At 39.2% G+C, this 20,084-nt stretch overlaps 1 protein-coding gene across 1 annotated transcript; it reads left to right on the forward strand.

Moving 5' to 3' along the window:
• Positions 1-1,550: 1,550 nt before the first annotated feature.
• LOC143854485 (putative diphthine methyl ester synthase) lies at positions 1,551-18,860 on the forward strand. The gene is made up of 7 exons (XM_077364485.1): positions 1,551-1,903; positions 12,445-12,622; positions 12,868-12,992; positions 14,718-14,947; positions 16,859-16,898; positions 17,048-17,139; positions 18,313-18,860. The coding sequence occupies exons 2-7, from the start codon at positions 12,473-12,475 to the stop codon at positions 18,549-18,551; spliced, it is 876 nt and encodes a 291-aa protein (XP_077220600.1). The 5' UTR covers positions 1,551-1,903; positions 12,445-12,472; the 3' UTR covers positions 18,552-18,860.
• Positions 18,861-20,084: the final 1,224 nt, after the last annotated feature.

The following is a 20,084-nucleotide window of genomic DNA, read 5'->3' on the forward strand; positions in this document are numbered from 1 at the left end:
AATGGGGAAGGGTTTGGGGTGAGGGAAGGGATGATGTTGGCTCTCATTTCTGGTTTTTTAGTGGTTGGAAGCAACAGCTCTTGGCTGGGGTTTCCTTATCTTCTCTTTTCCCCGTTGTTTTAAACGGGTTTTTATATGGGAGTTTTTATATGGAACACGTAGCTCTACGCCAAATATCATTTCCATAGGTTAATCCTATCCCTCTATCTATAGAGGTTTTCATAATATGCATTTCCACTGTAGATGGGATGGTTGGGATCATCCTATGAAAATGATTTTTGGGGAACAACCTATTTAGGTTTTGTCCCATCTTATGGACGGTTTGGATCATCTTATGGTGTGGTTTATACACTACTTTTTCAAAAATAAGGGACTATAAGGGCTCACACCATATAGAAACTCGGTTGTTCCCCTCAAAATGTAATTTCCATAGGTTGATCCAAACCCTTCGATCTATAGAGGTTTCCATAATGTGGAGTCCCTTTCTAGAGAATTGTGGCCCAACAAATGGATGATTTGGATAATCTATGGAGTGGGCCGAGGATACTAATACTTCTTGAAAAATATTGGACTATACGGCCACACACCTTGTAAAATCACAAAATTGTTGATGTAATCTTATAATGAGTTTTTATACGGTGCACCCAACCATCAATTCCAGTGTGGGCGGTACCACCCTTGATATTTGATCCAACAGCAGCCCACTTTTTTAGAGTCTGCTGATGGATCAAATATCAAGGGCCATAATTTTAACTTGCTGCCCACATGGGACTTGATGGTTGGAGCACCATATAATTTCTCTCTTATAATGACCTCGTTTCTGTATCAAAGCCCGGGCTCCCAAAATAAGGGGGAAAAGTCAGGGTAAATCGGTAAAACTTGGGGTGGGGTCGGGCCGTCGGGGCGTGGCTAACCCTAGCTAAACCCAGAGGCCCAAAAACTGCAATCCTATGTTACGTGCTTATGTGGTTCCACTTGGCTGAAATAAATTAGTTGAGATATATCTTATTTTTAGATTTGCTTTCCAGTTGTTTAGTTTGGTTAGGAGTTTTAGAGACAGGGGTTATCCAGATTAGGGTTTTTTTCCTTAAATAACATGTATGCAATCTTTTATTAAAGGAATGAAGAAAACTTGTTTGAGAAAGTGTGTCTTGTGCACAAAGGATGACTGATCCTTCCATCGAAGTGGATCAAGAGGCTAATCTTTCCTCTAAGAAGATCAAATCTGCTATGAACCGATTCAAGTTCGTAACACCCTAATCCGAACAAATTGGAACTTTATGTTGAGGAGGGTCACCTTTAACCCAACCCTGCCCTTAGATCTTTCAATCCTAACCCGATTTTCCAAACGGGCCAGGTTGAGTCAGATCGGATTGGATTTGCTCATAGCGTAAACAAACCAAATTCACCCCATTTTGTACTTGGAACAGCCCCTTATAGTGTATTTATGACTACTCTTTTACACTAGTGGGGGTTGTCTCATGTAAAAAAGGGGGCAAATATGTCCCACCCTTTTGTAATTACAATAAAACTGAGGGACGGGTTGGGTGAAGTTGCCCAAAGCATCAACCCGAAACCCAACCCAAAATTAATTCGGGTTAGCTTTTCCCAACCCTAATCCAACCTCAACTCAACCAAGCCTAATGAATCCTTTAATGAAGAAGGTGAAAGGATCTGCCGAATCAAATTAACTAAGTCTACTCCTGACACTAGTTGGGTTCGTCTACTAATCCGAAAAAAGTTAACCCTAATCCACCCTAAATCCGAGGAAATGCCAACCCCTGCTCGACCTAAAATTGGAACTTCTACCCAAAATTGGGTTAAGTCCGTATAATACGTTCGGGTTACGTCCGGTCCAAATTGCGCTGCTGCGAAAAAAGACGAAGTAGAGGCAATAACGAAGGTAAGGTTACAAACCCTTGTCTAATTACACCACGCCACCTTTAGTTTCTAAAGCAATTTTCTGCACTCAGTCTTATATGGACTAATGAGCTTTATTCAACAGATTGGACCAGTCTCATGTTTGTGCACACATAATGTTTGATGAAATTACTCAAAGAGGGGCCGTTTGGATATGCGGATTTTAGAATCCAGGTTTTTAGTTTGAAAACAGTGTAAAAGAGGGTTCATGATCAAGCTGCTGCTGCTGTCCTGGCAGCATTTATTGGGTTTTAAGTAAGAAACCCAGGTTTTATAAATCTCATGATGGGGGAGAGGTTTCTAAAACCTGGTTTTCTTACTTAAAATCTAAGGAACACTGCGAGGACAGCAGCAGCAGCTTGATCATGAACCATCTTTTACACTGTTTTCAAACTAAAAACCTGAATTCTAAAATCTGCGTATCCAAACGGCCCCTTAGTCTTTTCATGTTTCTATATACGCCCCAAGATACAATTACTATAATCTAACTTGTCTGCACTCTGTATATAAGTTTGATGTATTTGGATTTCAAGTCATGATTTTTTTTTTTTGGCCATGTTTTTAAATCTTGGCCAAAACATTTCGTTTGGACTGAAATATTTTGAATTCGGCTAACACCGAGACAAAATTCACTTGATTTCGGAAAGTATCATATTTCGGCCGAAATTTCAGCATTTCGTTACTGTTTCATCGAAATGTGTGTGTTTCATCGAATTGTGTGAAACATGCAACTTTTCGGATAAAAACAGCAAAATTTATGTTGATATGTGGATATTTCGATAGAAACCCTGGCAAAAATCAACCCCACTTGCAAAAAAGAGAAGAACAATTAGATTCCTTTAAGATATTTCTGAAAAAACAAAGATCAAATAAAAAGTAAAACCAGTGGCGAAGAGTATTACGTGAATTTGAGTTGTGATTTCGTACTGAAATGTTTCTGTAATTTTACAAGATTTCGGGCGAAATTTCGTACCGCCCGAAATGTTTTCATTTCACTGATGACCGAAACTGAAATTTTTAACCTTGCTTTTCACCACACAACTCCCACACCATCTAGATGGCCGATTCATTAGTAGAAGGGGAGCGTCTAGAGTATAGTTGCCAGTGCGGGAAGCAAAGGCTCTCGAGAAGGTGGGAAGCAAGAAGCGTGAAGGGTCAGGGAGGCATAAAGGGAAAGTGTTAAGGATGTGTGAAGGGAAGCGACGGGAAAGCGTGATTTTTTTTAAAAAAAATTGACAAATATATTCATACTAGTAAAATTTACAATGGGGATAGTAGTCCCACTAGATTACTTAGTATGAATTGCCCAGGAGCAGTCTCCTTGGCCCAAAAGAAAAGCTTATTACCCCTCATACGACCCCTTACATTACCCAATAGCCTCCATTGTAATGAATCCAATAAAAAATGCCATGTTGTGGGGCCCACCAAGTCAAGATCATGACCTGCCACATCACACAAACTTCTCCACCACAATCCGAATTCGATTTTTAAAAATCCCGCTCGAAGGCTAAGAGCTATTGTGCGCCCCTAACCATGCACGATAGCCGGCCACCCAACAACATCGTCGGATCTCCGACCGGCCTCCACCTCATACTAGGGGGGTGTTCGTTCGGTTATAACCGAACTGAATAGACCGAAATTTGATAAGCGAAATAATTTTGTTTATCAAATTTCGATAACCAAAACCGAACCGAAATTTCCAAAAACCAAACTGAAACCGAACCGATTAAAATTTTGATTATTCGGTTATAACTGAATAGTGAGAGAAAAAGAGGAAAAAAAATAAAATCTTGATTTGGATCAGAGGGCTAGGATCATCCTATCGAAATGATTTTTTGAGCACAACCTAATTAAGTTGTGATAAATCAAATGGACAGTTTTAATCATCCTACGGAGTGACCATATAGCACTTTTTTTGGAAAAATAATGGTTTTTATCCATAATTTCGGTTATTTGGTTAACCGATTTTTTTTTTTCAGATAACCAAAACCGAACTCGAATAATCGAATTTCAAAAAAAAATTACCGAAACCGAACCGAAAAGAAAAAAAACCGAACCGACCAAACCAATTCGGTTCGGTTCGGTTATTCGGTTATAACCAAATAATGAACACCCCTACCTCATACCACCACCAAATTCCGGCGGGTCATCCACCAATCCCTTCTACGTCTCCTCCAAAATAGTCAACTCCGCTGGGGGAGTCACAACCACCACCATCGTCATCAAGCTATAGCTGGCCTTCCACGACTCCAGGTCCAGCACCCCACGGCCTTTCACGGCCTTCGGCAACCTCCACGGTTTTTCTCGGCTCCAAATCCAGCTTCAAAGCCTCCATGGCTTCAGATCCAGCCTCCACGGCTCCCAATCCGGCCTCCACGCCCCTAGATCCTGCCTCCACAACCCTAAATCTAGCCACCACGGAAGAGCCATGCTCCAGATCTTGCCTCCATGGTTCCCGAGTCGGCCTCCACTGGCCATCACACCCGTCCTCATGCCACCCACGATCTTGATTCCGAAGACCACAACCTCCTACGGTCAAACCCAGCAAACCATGGCCTCCAGATCCGATAATCCACTGCCTCTACGGCCTCGCACCACCTATAGCTGGCCTTTAACGGCTCCTGGTTCAGCACCCCACGGCCTTTCACAGCTTCCGGCTACCTCCACGGTTTTCCTCGGCTCCAGATCTAGCTTCACGGCCTCCATGGCTTCAGATCCGGCCTCCACGACTCCTAATCTAGCCTCCATGGCCCAGATCTAGCCACCACTGAAGAGCCATGCTCCAAATTTGGCCTCCCAATTAGGCCTCTGCGGCTCATCTTTTGCCAACAATGAGAGACTAGAAAAAGAGGGCGAGACTCAAGAAAGCTGCAATGGGGAGAGACAAGATGGCGAGATTCCAAAAGAGAGAGAGAGAGAGAGAGAGAGAGAGAGAGAGAGAGAGAGAGAGAGGGAGACGAGAGGGAGAAACCGCCTCCCTCCCTAGGCGGAAGCCCTAGGGAGGGAGCTTTTTTTCGATATAATTGAAAAAATGACAAAATTTTAAAAAGTAAATTTCAGTATCAAGCCAACATAAGCAATTTGAATCCAACCATCATAAATTGGAAAATCACTGTCAGCTAAAATGCATGTGTCATGACTGTTTGAGTAGATGAAAATTTTTTAGAGACCAAATTATCAGATTTTTTTATCGGACTTTTGTGGTTTGATAATGTTTGGACATGATAAAATTTATGAGTTTTTAAAATTGGCAAAATTCATCATCGTTAAGATTTTGACTCGGCTCGGAATGACTGAAAAATGTCCGATCTTGTACTAGAACTGCAAAGTTGACTTTTTATCTTTTTAGATTTGAGTCTTGAAACTATTTTTAATAAATCCAAATGGGGGTATTTCCCAATTGACATGTAAATCTTAAGCAGACTTTGCATGTAAATATCTTTTTTTTAATGGTAAAATTTCATAGAATGGACTAAGATGTTCAAAAGAACAAAGAATACAAGAAATGAAAAAAAAAAAAAAAAAAACAATCAACCACACAAGGAATAAAGGAGGAAGGAAATCGTATTCCTGTAAAGATTCCAAGTGAACTCCACTTTTGGCTAACTTGTCCGCCACCCCTTTGCCGATCTTCTAATATGGCGAAATGAAATCGAAGAGGGCAGACAATGTCATTAATCTCAATAAGTCCACAAAATGCCAAGGAAAAATATGGGATCCAAAGAACCATCGAATAACATTGAGAGAGTCGCCTTCCACCGCAACACGATTGAGATCACCCCCCTCCAATAGCTTAACACCATGATGAACCGCTCAAACTTCTACCTCACTAGAGTCCGTGACTCCCAAAGGACCCGCAAAGGCCCACCTAACCACTCCATCCTCATCCCTAAGCATGCAAATATCTTGTTCCCTGTATTTTCCTATCATTCTGTTTCCTTGAAATTCTGTAAATGATACTGAGCAAAGATTGGGGCAATGCGCTTCCCAAAATGGTGAAACATGCTTCCCCAATTTTTGAGAAGCACGGTATTTCCCCAGAAGCGCACTCCCCACTTCTTGGGGGTGTTTCCAGTAACTTTGGTCTAGAGAGTCTATGCACGTGGGACAACCTCTTCCCCATTTGTAAATTCTGTTTAGAATTTTATCTGTGCTTCAATAAATCTCCTATCTGTTTCAAAAGAGCAGTCGATAGTTTGATATCCCAAGGTGAGGATGATCCTTCCTTCAATCATGTGTGACGGTTGTCCAGAGGGATATGATTTTTGTGGCTTATTAGTTCATGTAACCTTGTTAAATGAAGATCATTTATCTATTTCTTTGGATCCATTAACTGTTTAAGTGAATGTAAAAATAATTATCATATAAGTATAATATATGGCCATTCTATTTTCCTTTATTTAATTTTAATCACTAAGAAATTTTCTTTTGTTCTAGTTGTGTTTCTCACAAATCATTTTCTTCTTGTCATTCTATGGGTCTTTAGCTCAAATTTGTTAGAGCACTTGGGATTGACTCCAATGTTTCTCAAGAGGATGGTGGTTCAAATTCACCAAGATCCTATACTTTACGATCTATTTTATTCATGTGTAGAATTGATGAAAATGTATTTTTTGCTCCTACATGCTCTTCTATTTTGTTTGTTTCTCTTAATTTTGAGCTAAAACCATTCACATTCAAAGAAGACTCATATCCCTCTCTTGATATTTAACCTTTTACCGAACTTGGTTGTTTCATTCAGACATCATCCGTGTCATTCAAAACCCAAATAGAAAATCCACAAATTTGATCAATATTAAATACAATTCCCAAAATATCACTCCCAAATCCTCTTGGTTCAACTTTTCTTCCTAGCAGTGGAATTTGAGTCACAATTGAAGAAATCACTTATCGACTCCACATAAAACACCTCATCAGGATCTTCATAAAATTAATATTTATATGTAGGTGTGATAAAACAGAATTTTATGTGCCTGTTGAAATTTCAGCACACATATAAAACAGTCCATAAAAACATATAAAGCATGATATCGTTTCTTGAAAATTAGTATGCATTGTCATCAAAATCATGTATTTTTAGCATTTAAAACTAAATTAATCCTCCTCCCACTCAGAATGTTAACTTAAAAAAACTAATCATTCCATAACCAGAAGGTTAAATGATGAAATACAACTGGTTGATCAATTTTTTTTTTTTTAAATCAGCTTTTTAATAACAATTTATTTGTCAAGGAGGTATCCCTTTTTATTCTGAGAAACAACATTCTAAAACGGACTTAAAGTGGATATTTTACTCAGAAAACAATGCCTAATGGATACCATTCCAAAAAAAACAATGCCTAATGGATGGACTTGGAAACAGTATATAGCATCATTTTGGGGTGATAGATAAAAGCCCGTCATTTTGCACAACGAAATTGCCGAAAGTCTAGGTATAGGGCAAAAACTATGTACTTGAAAACAAAATGAATATCCTTCACAAAAATATAAACAGCCAAGTGATCTTGTGAGGAAAGAATTTGGTGTGGTGAAAAATGATCAGATCCTCTTGATCTTGGTCACATTTTTCGTATTAGAAAACTACAGTTGTGATATCCAAATTTGAGTAGCAGTTTGTCCTTTATATTTTCATTAATTCAATGATTTATACCTAAGAACCACTCAAAATTACCAAAATACCCTCCAAGATTCACCCAAAAAGTTCTAAAACCCTAGGATTAGTATCTTTTGGAATTGACCGATCGGCTAGGGCACAACAAATTGATCGGTCACCTAAGCTATCGGTCGTTAGGATAAGTCCAAAAGTCAATTTTGGTCTTAACTAGGATTTACCCCTGGTACGCCCTTAATCCTCTTGAAGCCCTTAAATTTGATCTTGACCCTCCAAAATCCATAGATTTAACCTAGACCTTAGTACAAAAATCCCCTTTTAGTAATTTTAACCTACCGCTGCCTGAAATATATATAGAGGGCCTCACCTCCTAGTTCATTAGATCAGAGTTCTCCTCTAGGAAGCCCTGAAACAGTTCTAAAGTTCTGAAGTTCTGGATCTCTGGAGTTCTTGAATTCTTAAGTTCCGAAGTTCCAAAGTTTTGACGTTCTGAAATTCTAGAGTTTTAAAGCACTGTGGATTCCCCCTGACCTTTCTTTTGGTATAACATCTTTCACTTTCTTTCAATTTCTATATCTAATCCTTAGTTTGCTTAGTTTTCATGCTTAGTAAGACTAGATAACTATAGTTAATCTAGATATAAGCTGAGGATGCCATTTCCCATGAGTTCTTCTTCTTGCTCAACTAACTGGCTAGGGTGTTTTTGAATTTTGCATGATAGTGTACTCTAGCTTAGATTTACACCTAAATACATCTATATGTGCACCATGTATATGAGGGGAGACCAGTTTTGCCAGGCGAGTTTGGTGCCTAATACCTTCCAAATCCTGTAACCAGAGAGTAGATCCATTTGGGAACATAAGCTTGGTTCACTGCCATTTAGTCAGTGGATCTTAGATCCCATATAAAATTCTAGGTGGCGACTCTATGGATGTTAAAAGGAGGGTTGGGCTTTTGAAAAAAAAAATAGAATATCTAGAAAGTTACAGAGAAAAATAGAAAATAGTCTTCTAAAAAATCTCTAAAAAGTTGCATTGTAGTCCGTTGGGAACCCTTTGAACTATAGGCAGTCTTGAATGTTTATGGCCTTGGAGATAGAGATGGAGGGATACATTAGAGAGTAGCAAGAATAGGGGTTTTAGGAGTGAAAAGAGTCGTCATACTTATGAGAGAGATTTATGAGGGGTTTATCAAAGAAGAAGAAGAAGAAGAATGGTACCTTATAAAAGAAAGGATGGGTGTATAAAGCATGTCCATTTCGTCTTAATATGCATACATAGAATGACATGGTTGTTTAGTTGTTGTTTCTAATCTATGGGTGTTTCAAAACTTTCGGCTGAAAGTCACGTGGACAAGGGGTAATGTGAGTCGCTAGTGGTGATTGCGTTTGTGATGAAAGGGAAAGAACTGAAAAAAAAAATGGGAAAGAAAAAGGGTAGAAGAAAGGAGGAAGGAGAAGATGAAAGGGTGTGAAAAAGATGACTATTAGAGATGTTTTTAGAGGCCGTCGGATTCTTCCTCCGGCGACTGCTGGCTTTGGATTTCTGGGGGACCTTATTATTTGCTCGTGTGGTTCCAACCTTGATCATACAGTAGTTCATTTTTTTTTAACTTCATAGAGTCAGGATATCCCACATTAGAAGCCTTTGAATCTCTGGGGATACTCAACATTTGCCGTCGAAGGACTTTAAGTTTGGTTGGGCAAGGAGATAACTTGGGTCGGCCCCAATCGGCTTCCCCCATATCCCACTCAGGGTCCCTGGGAAGTATCGAGGATAGGGACACTAGAGCAAGACGGTTGGAGTTAGGGGCTAGAAGAATCCCTGGTCGTCGCCCTATTGAATCTGACAGACGCCTGCATTCCAATGGCAGCGATTGGATGCGCCTGAAATGTCAATACAAAAACTTCAGTTCGCGGGATGTCCGTAGAAAATGCTCGGAGCCTAAGACCAAACTGGCTCCTACCATGGACTGGAAACCTAAAGCCGGCTCCTCTCAGGCAGATATTCATGCAGAACCTCTGGCACTTGAGGTCCCGATTACCCTGGTGGAGGAGAGAAAGAAGAGTCTCAAGAGATGTCTTATTGGGAGTTTGAAAAATGGATCATGGTTGTTAGAAGATGTATGGGAGTGGGCTAAAAAATGTTGGGGTATTCAGGATCTGCCAAAGCCTTACTCTATCAACTCAATGGATATCCTCTTTTGCTTTGAGACAGAGTTGCAGGCGTCCGCCATTTTTAGGCATGGAGGTGATGCTTTGGGGGTATCTTTCCGCCCTTCAACCCTGGTTTCTGGCATATAACACGGGTGCTAGAACCATTAGGGCCAGATTTTATGATATCCCTCTTCACGCATGGTCTTTGACAACTGTGGAGACCCTTTGACAGCACCTGGGCCAGGTGATTCAGTATCAACTTTCGGGTAATCATGATCATTGTATGACCTACGCCTCAGCTCTGATCTTAACTTCACTTTGGAAGTCTATCCCCTCATCCATTAACCTAAGAGTTGAATTCAGCATTTACTCCGTGGGAGTTATGGTGATTATTGAGGATAGTATTAATAGTCAGGCGATGTTAGTAATGGGGGAGTCCAGCAGTAAGGATAATTTGGCTGTTTGTGAGGGCCCTGAGCAGAGTTCTGTTATTCGGTCGCCGGCGAGGGCAGTCCCACCGGAAATGGTGTTGAACGCTAATCCCGAGGGTGGCGATACGGCCAGGGTGCTGCTAGTGGGCCCAAGTTTGAATTTTGAAAAATCCCTGCCTGGCCCTGCAATCATGTCGCTTAGAATGTCAGAAAGCAGAGTGGTTGTTGCGTCCGGAAGGTGGGATCAATCTGAAGGCAAATCAGCTCCGAAAACATTAAATGCTGCAGCTCAAGGCGTGAAAGGAAAGACCCTTTGGAAAGATATCGCTGACAGCTGAATTTAGTATACAGCTAAGGAGAAAAGAGCCCTAAAAATAAAAAACAGATTTAATTTTGGAAGTAAAAATTCTAAGGAACAACGCTTGCGTATAGGAAAAGGTAACCTATCACGTAAAAATACTATTTCAAAAGCTCGGGTGCTGGCTATTCGAGGTGGTCTATCTGTGTTCACAAGAAAATTGAGAGGCATTTTTAGAAAAGAGGATCACAGAAAGAGGAGACACTTCGAAGACTCACAGAAGATTCTCAGAAATTTTGATAACATCTCTTCGCCTGCCATGTCAGCAAAGGGTCCGAGTCGGGGTGGAGATACCCCTAGTGCCCAGGAATTCTCTTTTGAGGCCGGAGATATTGAGCTTTTGAAGGATCCACGTTATAGTGAAAAGCTATCCGGGAAGGAATCTCCCACCCCCTGCGAGGCTTCACTTAGTCCGCTAAAGAAGCGTTGGGCTAAGCTAAGGAGAACTTCTTCCAGTTCTGCCAGGATCGACCTTAATCACTCTGAATCGACAAGTGATATGGAATTGGACCTACCTCTCCTTGAGCTCCTCATGTTTAGCAAAGTACTAGAAAAGGAAATGTGCACTCGTCGGCGCCTGTGGGAGGAGGGAGAAGTTCTGTGATCAGGGACTTGGAGATCAGGCGGTCTCAAGCGAAGCCTATCCCAGACTTTGTAGGGCAGGAAGAAGATCAGCTCTCGGAGGAACCTCAAAGGCTTGGTGGGGTCTCCAAAGGTAAGGAAAAGCGGGTTGATGGTAATCCAGAAGAATTATTGAGTGAAGCACCAATCCCAAATGAATTTGTTAATTTCTTATCAATGGGAGATGTTTTTGGGATTAATTATAATGAGAACTTGGAAGCAACCAAAGATATGTTTGCATTGGCGGAAAGAGATAAGGAAGAAAAGGAGATTAGAGAAAAAGAGGCGGGGAAGAAAGTTAGAGAAGAAGCATGAGTAGTAGCTCTCGTATGAGGAGGGCTCAGGTTTACAGGGCTGATTACTGTTGTTTTGATCAGTTAGGATTCAAAGGAGGAATATAGGGGAGGGGGTAGAATCCGTCGAAAGATCCTAAGCATGGAAGGTCACTAATAAAATTTGTAGATGGCGAATCCTGTTAAGGAACACCCCAGTTAGCTAATATGCCTAATAGTATGGAGAATTATCTGCTTATTCCCAGAACAATATTCAATGGTCATGGCTTGAGAGATTCTGTCTTTCGCTTAGACTTTCTCGTCTGGATATTCTAGTTGCTAGTCCCTCCTGGAGGGTTGCACTAGATCTAGAAATTTAGAAGTTTAGGGTACAACTTTGGTCCATGTTAGAAAAGTTGTTTTACCGGTAAGCCTTAAAAAGATATAGATGTAACGGTACAAAATCGTTATGGCAGTTGTAAAGACGAAAGGTGGTGGAAAGGAAGAGAGTAGTAGGTTAGGTTATTTCAATCTCTGTATTTCGAATTGGCTCGGGTATGCCTGGGTCGTTACTTGTTAATATTCTGTAAGGCAGGATGGGGGACTCCTGGTCCCGTTTGCGATCTTAATATTACTAAAATTTGTCATGTTTCAAGAAAAAAAAGAAGATGAAAGGGTGGGGTAAAAGAAAATTTTGAAGTAATTGCCTCTCTCTCTCTCTCTCTCTCTCTCTCTCTCTCTCTCTCTCTCTCTCTCTCTCTCTCTCTCTCTCTCTCTCAATAGGGTAATTTAAGCTGTTGGAAGAACGCCTATTACAAGGGTTTCTTTCGCAGCCACAAAGTGCATATAACAAGGGCGTTAGGTTGTTAGATTCAATTATTTTTTGACTGTTTGGGATCTTGTCTTCTGCCTTTTCTTTCGCGAACATAAGAACTGTTTCTTCACTTGTTTTTTAATGAAATTAAGTCATTTTGCTTGTGGGTTTTACTAACTTATATTTAAATGTACGTTTTGGTTTCTAATAGTTAATGGGTGCTTTCATGATTCCATTTCTGAATAATGATCCATTGGTTTAGGTGATTTGTGTCAGTAAAGCTGACCAAAATGCTGTATGTAATCGGTCTTGGCTTGGCCGATGAGAAAGACATAACCTTGAGAGGCCTCGAAGCCATAAAGAAATGCGTAAAAGTATACGTCGAAGCCTACACTTCACTTCTATCTTTTGGTGTCTCTTCAGCTGGTCTCTCTACATTGGTAAGCTTCTGCTGAAATAAGGTTAGATGGTGATAAGTCCTTTTTTAACTTCATAATTTGAGTGGGTTTTATGTTTTATGCTTTACTAGATTATTTGTCATTTCTGTACTTGTTTGATTTGTTAGGCCATGAAGACTGCTATTGATATGATTTGTCATGTCTTTGGCACACCCTCATGTTTTTTGGAAAGTTTTAAGATAATGCAAAGATATCAAGGTGCTTGATTCTGGAGTCTGGTTTTGTAGGAGGAACTATATGGGAGGCCGGTTACCCTCGCAGATAGAGAGATGGTGGAGGAAAGGACGGATGATATACTATCAGAAGCTCACAGATCTGATGTAGCTTTCTTGGTCGTTGGGGACCCTTTTGGGTATGCTATTTTTATTTCTTTGTAGGGTTTGTTTCAAATTCCTTGATGCCCAATAATATATGGATAGAAATGAGGAAAGAGAGTTAAGACATTTTATTTGTGTTTCATGAAGAAATTCCATGTATAACGTGTAAAATCATCAACACTGATCACATAAAATCGAGCTTCATGTTGAGAAGCAACTGAGACAGGACCGCATACATCATAATGCATTACTTCAGAAGTATTGATATTGTTATAGGAATTAAACAGAGTTTCCGACTGTTTTCCGAGCATACAACATAATTTTTTTTTGAAAGAAGCTTACAACATAAATACTTCTTTGCATTATCTCAGCCAGAAGTGACAATAGATGACTTTGAAGTAGTGAGTGACAACCAACATGGGCGTACACATAAAAAAAAAATCGGCGATAGGTGAATCTCCAAGGACAATATGAAGTAGTTGAATAATAATAAGGGTGATGTGTGACATCCGAATCTACCACATAGGAAGCTTTTGATGGATTAATAATCAGGGTTTTAAAATTCGGTCTTGGTCGCCATGGAAACGGAAACGTTTCGGTTTCGGTTGCAAATTTCGATGAAAATACTGTAAAATCACGGAAACAAATAGAAGCATATACAATTGATAGAATCTAAAGATAAAACTTCAGGAAATGCTAGAATAAACACAAATACACACTTAGAAACCATCGCATAAGCAAGACGGACATCCATATGTCGCCCATGTTTAGTAATTTAGTATGATACAGGTGCATTCCCTCTACAATACTGCTGCCCGATTTTCAAGATGATTTTTGGACCATTAGATGGAAGGTTCTGGAAAAATGGTAAACGAGGAAGTTGTAGCCCTTTTTGAGATGTTTCCAACGAATATTTACATTCTTCATTTGGCAAGTGGTTAGCGAGTTATAGCTGTTTTAGTGGACTACGTCTGTTACTTCCTAGGCTAGTCAAAGTGTTGTGAGTTCCTAAGCTATTAATGATGTATTTGAGTCCCTAAGCTAGTAGTGGAGATGCTTGGACATTTTTTCTCATGTAGTCCTCCTCCATTAAAAAGGGTAGAAACTGCTGTAATGGGAAGTTTATTGAAAAAGAAAAGTTTCCGAGTATTTTGGGAAGAATTCTACTTCTTGTTCTTCCTCCACAACCCAAAGGATTGCGTTTCGTCAATCCGAATGGTATCATAGTACGTAGCAAACTTCACATGTAATTCATTAAGGGAGATGATATTTCCCCCCCCCCCCCCCCCCCCTTCCAGCAATACGCAATACGCATGCACCCCCCTTATAACGTGAACAATGGGCAACTTTAATGCTTTTTGACGTCAAATCACGTTAAAATAGGGGGGGGGGGGGAGGGGTGAAAATACCATCGGCCTTCATTTAACTATTTACATATAATACATGCACCACATTTCGCATGCAATTCATATAAATATAATTAAGTAAAACATACTATATAGTATTCCACTAGTACACAATACACATACGATTTTGGTTTATGCATTTCAATCGTTTCGGTTTCGGTGAGAATTGAAACGGAAATGAATCGTTTCGGTTTCGGTAAGAATTGAAACGGAAACATTTTGGTCGTTTTGTATTGCTTTTGGTTGGTCATTTGCATATCAATGTGAGTCTTGTTTATTAAGGACTATTATGAACGCCCTCCCTTTTCTTTCTTCTTCTTATTCTGCTTTCTGACTAAATACCATGAATTGCAGAGCAACAACACATACTGATCTTGTCGTAAGAGCAAAGAAATTGGGCATTAAAGTCAATGTGATCCACAATGCATCAGTAATGAATGCAATTGGAGTATGTGGTTTGCAACTTTATCGTTATGGGGAGACAGTTTCCATACCATTCTTTACTGAGACATGGAGACCTGATAGCTTCTATGAAAAGATTCTGAGAAACCGCCAGCTTGGACTCCACACACTCTGCCTGTTAGGTGTGGTTCTCGTGACACTTATTATTTCTCCAGTTGACAACAGTCTCTGGTTCTTTGCTGGTTATGGCAATATATCACTTTTACGAGCTTTTTCCATTTATGTGTACCATACACCATCTAGACCTGTCTTTCCCTAGATGATAATTATCGAATGGCTTTTTATGCCTTAAAGAGTGGTTATTTCTGTTTAAATCAGAGTATTTTGTCCCAGGTATCATAAGTGTCTTGGGCACTCATCAAAACCAATGCTTATCCCTGATACAGCCAGTATGCCTAGAAAATTCCCAAAAATCTGATTTTTTTTTGTTAAAAACTCAATTTAACTGGTAATAGCTTTGTATTAGTTTAATTATCACATTTCATTTTGTTGGCATATAATTAAGTCGACTGCCTGATAACCTGTTGAATTCTGTAGCACTCCTTTTTTTTGAAATGATTCTGTAGAAGTCCATTTTGTATACTTTTCAATATTCAATATTTTTAACCGTTAATAGCTTTATATAAGTTTAATTAATGTATATTTCATTTTGTTGGCATATAATTAAGTCTTGACTGCTTCGTAAAAAGGTGGGGGTGGCTCCAATTGAGGAGAAGATGAGAGACCACCGCTTAAGATGGTTTGGACATATCCAACGTAGGCCTTTGGATGCTCCGGTGAGAAGAGGCGACTCGTGCCAAATTGATGGAGTAAAAAGAACATGACCTTGGATAGGATAGAATGGAAGAAAATGATACACGTAGAAGAACCCAACTAGAACCAGGATTAGAGCTGGGTAGATTCCTTTTACCTTCTTCATGATTTTTTTCTAAAGGATTCATTTAGCCGACCCCAACTAGTTTGGGACAAAGGCTTTGTTGAGTTGAGTTGAGTATAATTAAGTCTTGACTGCCTGATATCCTGTTGAATTCTGTAGCTGTCCATTTTGTGTAGTTTTTAATTTTTTTCATTGTATTAACTATTATGTATTAAGAGTCAATAGTCAAGACGCTTACATCGTTCTATTTCTGTGGGTTCTATACTTCTCCGACAGTTGTGACTCATCTATAGTTCAATTGACGCTGTAATCAGTGTCAATTTTGGATGTTGAGTCAGTATGGCAACACGGATACGATATTCATCAAAATGCAAGACCCAGATTACAAAGTAGAAACAAAGTATAATGTATATATATTATGTATGAAGTGTAAAGTTACAATCTGCAAAAAAGGAAAAATGAAAAGCACCCAAAATGTATGGTCCGATGCTTCATTTAATCAATCAGAGGATCAAGCCATGTTTTTTTTTTTTCTCAAAGATTTGAGATAAGAGTCCCCAAAGTCCCTCGAGGCCTTCCCCAAGGCTTGGAATGAAAGACAAGTGAAAAGAATTGGAGTACTAGAAAACCCATTCTCATCATTTTACGTCCCAAGACATGTGATAGTCATGTGGCATGTCGTCACATATTGGACAATACGGTCTCCATATTGGAAGATATGCTATAATTGAAAATGGAACTGAAACGCGTGTATCATGGCTAACATCGGATACATGTCGAATAATATGGAATTCCATGGTTTAAATTTGTGAGTTTCTAATTATGGAATAATTAAATTCACCATATTCTATATCATGGCAAATTCCGTTATTGGCTTATCACTTTAAAAATTCAAAGTGCACGTAAATCATCAAGGGCACCCTGTATTGATTAAAAAATCTACCTCGAAAAGTACAAATCCATATCACATTCAGTGCTAGCTCTAGGATCTGATTTCCACTCATGCCCAATTGTCTTTATCCACTATATTGCAACTTTTTTTTGTTTCTTTTCAAATATCATGTAGGCTACTTTCTGGATACACTGGAGCTGTTCCTTTGTCTTATTGTCCCTTTGTCTCTTAAGGATCTCACTCTTAAGTGTTTTAACACTGCAGATATACGTGTGAAGGAGCCATCATTAGAATCATTGTGCAGGTATTCTCAAAAGAATTGATTTGCCTTGTAATCATAGGTCCTTAGTTTTTTTTTTTTTTTTTGAATGGTCTCTTTAGTTTTCTCTTTAACTACTTGTATAACAATTAGACTAATGCGTTGTTTAATTTCTGCCACTTGAATGTTACTAGAGGAAGAAAATGCTATGAACCACCAAAATATATGACAATCCAAACTGCGATCGAACAGCTCTTGGAGGTTGAGCAAATGCATGGAGAGTCTGGTAAGATTCCTAAACGTTATGCTAAGTTTCTGATGAGGGTGAACTGTACATTTACAGTCGGCAGTTACACACAAGAAAAGAGTAGATACCCGCTAATGTTTTGAAGCTAAAACCTAGGTGGATATTCCCGTTTGATTTTTGATATTGTTTCTAGCGTCAATAATGAGGCTAACACTTAGACAAGGGCAAAGTCCTTATCTGAGCAGGTCTTGTTCACATCACAAAAGTGACCGTGACCATGGTAACACTAAGTCCCATTTATTTTCCTAAAAACTGTCAAAACCCTCAGTACTGATTGGTTCCAATTAGTTATGAGATTTTAAGCAGATGAATAGTCGCTTGATGCTAGGACACCATTTCTTTGCAGACTTAATGATTAACCCCCAGTCTTGATCCGTTGCAATCCAATATGACATTTTCTGGAAATGGGTTTGATTATTGATAATGTTTTAATGGTTAAATATCTGCCCCTATTGTAATCCGTGTGTATTATGTTTCATGTCTTTTAATAAAACTTTGTTTCTTATCATTGGAAAAAAAAAAGAAGTTTATTACTATTTGAAAAAAAAAGTACAGAAAGAAGCGGTGGATTACAGTTCAATGAGGTATCGCTGAGAGCTAAGTATATTCCAAAAAGTTAATTGTGAACTATTGAAAAGAGACTTTTGAATATCTTTGAAGTGACAATAGATGCCTTTTGTGTTTAAAATTTCATACTCAGACTCGAACAAGTCATTCATTAATGCAGCTAGTTTTTTGTTGACTTAGGTGAGTCAAAGGAGTTTTTGACTGACTCAGTAGGGTTGAAACTTGAAACTCAGCCAGCTGGGACGAGGCAGTGATTGACTTTTTAACATTGGATGCATTCATTCTTTTTTCTTGTTTTTGAATTTCCTTTTGTTGAGTAAGTTTTCAAATTCCATCATTGCTATAATTTACCATGATCTCTGTTGAGCTAGGCCAAAATTATGTGGGTACTCTCATTAGGTTGGTATATTATATTCTGTTTTTTACAGCAGATCTCTCATGTAATGGATACAGACCTTTTTAAATATTAAGTTATTAACATTCCTTTCTGCACTATTCGTTTCTGTTATAAATTTGAACAACTTAAAAGCGTGAAGAAAACAAGTAATATAACTGGTGTGTCCCTTTTATTACATTGCTCCGCAGCTTATGGTGAGGAGTCAACATGTGTTGGTTTTGCCCGTTTGGGAAGTGAAGATCAGAAGCTGTTTTCTGGTTCGATGAGAGAGCTAATGGCTGTTGATTTTGGTGCACCTCTCCACTGCCTTGTCATAGTAGGTAAGACCCATCCTGTGGAAGAAGAGATGTTGGAATTCTACACTATCAAGACTCAAAACTGTGGAGCCAAAACAGAACGTGACCGCATGATCTTGGCTTTACACTGACCACTATAGAAACATGGCCCCACTATTTACAGGTCAGTTTTAATTACTAATTTCTGCTCTTCTTATTCTTTTTCCTCACTTAGCCTAGCAAGCTATGAATATCCAAGGACAACTTGTAGAACTTAAAACCTGTTTTTAATTTAAAAACATACATGCCACAGGAAACACTCTTCCTAACCAAGTTCATCCAAAGTGATTGCATGAATGTATACTAGCACAACAATGTCAATCCCAAAAGAAAAGGGAAAAAAACGTTTTTTGCAAGTTTATCAAGTACTACAGTTCCATTTTATCCCTTCTTTCCTTTTATTTATTTGGAGATCAAGGAAACACCCCAGTTCAGTTCAAACCTCATGGGCGGATCACATCATTTACACCAATGGGTGTGCAGAGCAACCAACTAATATTCGGTGGTTTGGCTGGACTACTGTTCTCTCTGTGGTAACCCATTTTGGGGCAAATCATTTCGGAGGAATTTACTTTCCCTACATTGGTTTGCCCGTAATGGAGAAGGTCATAGCCGAAATAGGATTCGTTTTGGCTAGAGCGCCCAAATCCGCTATAAAATATTTTTCACTGTTGGTGTTGGCTCTTCAGCATAAGTCACTGGTATGCTCCCTGGTGACGAGTGTTCGAATCCCCCTCGAGTTACCTGATACATGTGGCGAGTGGGTCGTTGCGCGTATCCGTAGGGACTAGTCCTACTCCCGAAGGGGGTGGGGACATCCTACGTCGTCAAAAAAAAAAAAAAAAAACTTAAGTTTCGCTGTTCAAATTTGCAGCAGCGTAAACTAAGAGAGGTATTTGATTTCCAATGTTCCTGTGACCACATGTTGTAATGTGTAAATGTAATACTTTTCTGAGTCATCCATTCTACATCAACATCAAGTAGATCAGAGGGCTAGGATTATTTTCTATAGAATTTTTTAGGCCATGGGAGGACCACTAAATGAACGGTTTAGATCATTGAAATGAGAGAAGAGGTGGGGTAAATGAATATTTTATCCTCTATTTACCCCACTGCAACAATATGTAAAAGTATGTTGTATTAAACCTTTCTTTTTCTCGCCATTGCCCATCAAATTAAACAAAGCTTATCTGGCAAACATTTACAAAGTGATTAGAATATCTAGCTTCTTTGTTTCAATAAACCCATCTCTCTAATGATCTTCCAAAGTGATTAGATTAGTAAAGGCGAGGTGAATAACTTTAATATCTCCAGCAATTGATGATAATGGGCCAATAACCTGAAAATCCTCCCATCTTTGCCCTTCAATAGTCCACAAGTCAGAATACTGATAGAGATTATTAATCAGAAGTGGGTCCTAGCAGATGAATGGCTCTGATCCAACAGCACCTATACAAAATTTACGAGCTAATTAATGTATTTCCAATGAATTTTGAGCTAGTAGTATCCATCCAAAGTGGGTCTGGCTTGGAATGTTGATTAACTTAAAAGCAGATTAGAAAAGTGTAAACCAAAGAAAGGAGTGTCATTATCAAAACAAGGGAGTGCCAATTACTATTATGCAG

The sequence above is a fragment of the Tasmannia lanceolata genome, unplaced genomic scaffold (genome assembly GCF_043159265.1).
Source record: "Tasmannia lanceolata isolate RefF3 unplaced genomic scaffold, GAP_Taslan_0.1 ptg000020l, whole genome shotgun sequence".
Lineage (NCBI taxonomy): Eukaryota > Viridiplantae > Streptophyta > Magnoliopsida > Canellales > Winteraceae > Tasmannia > Tasmannia lanceolata.

Excerpts from the sequence above, each read along its gene's own strand:
- LOC143854485 (XM_077364485.1), top strand. The coding sequence starts at position 12,473 with ATGCTGTATGTAATCGGTCTTGGCTTGGCCGATGAGAAAGACATAACC. Across the intron at positions 12,623-12,867 it reads CAGCTGGTCTCTCTACATTG|GAGGAACTATATGGGAGGCC; the intron begins GTAAGCTTCTGC and ends CTGGTTTTGTAG. Across the intron at positions 17,140-18,312 it reads GCAAATGCATGGAGAGTCTG|CTTATGGTGAGGAGTCAACA; the intron begins GTAAGATTCCTA and ends ATTGCTCCGCAG.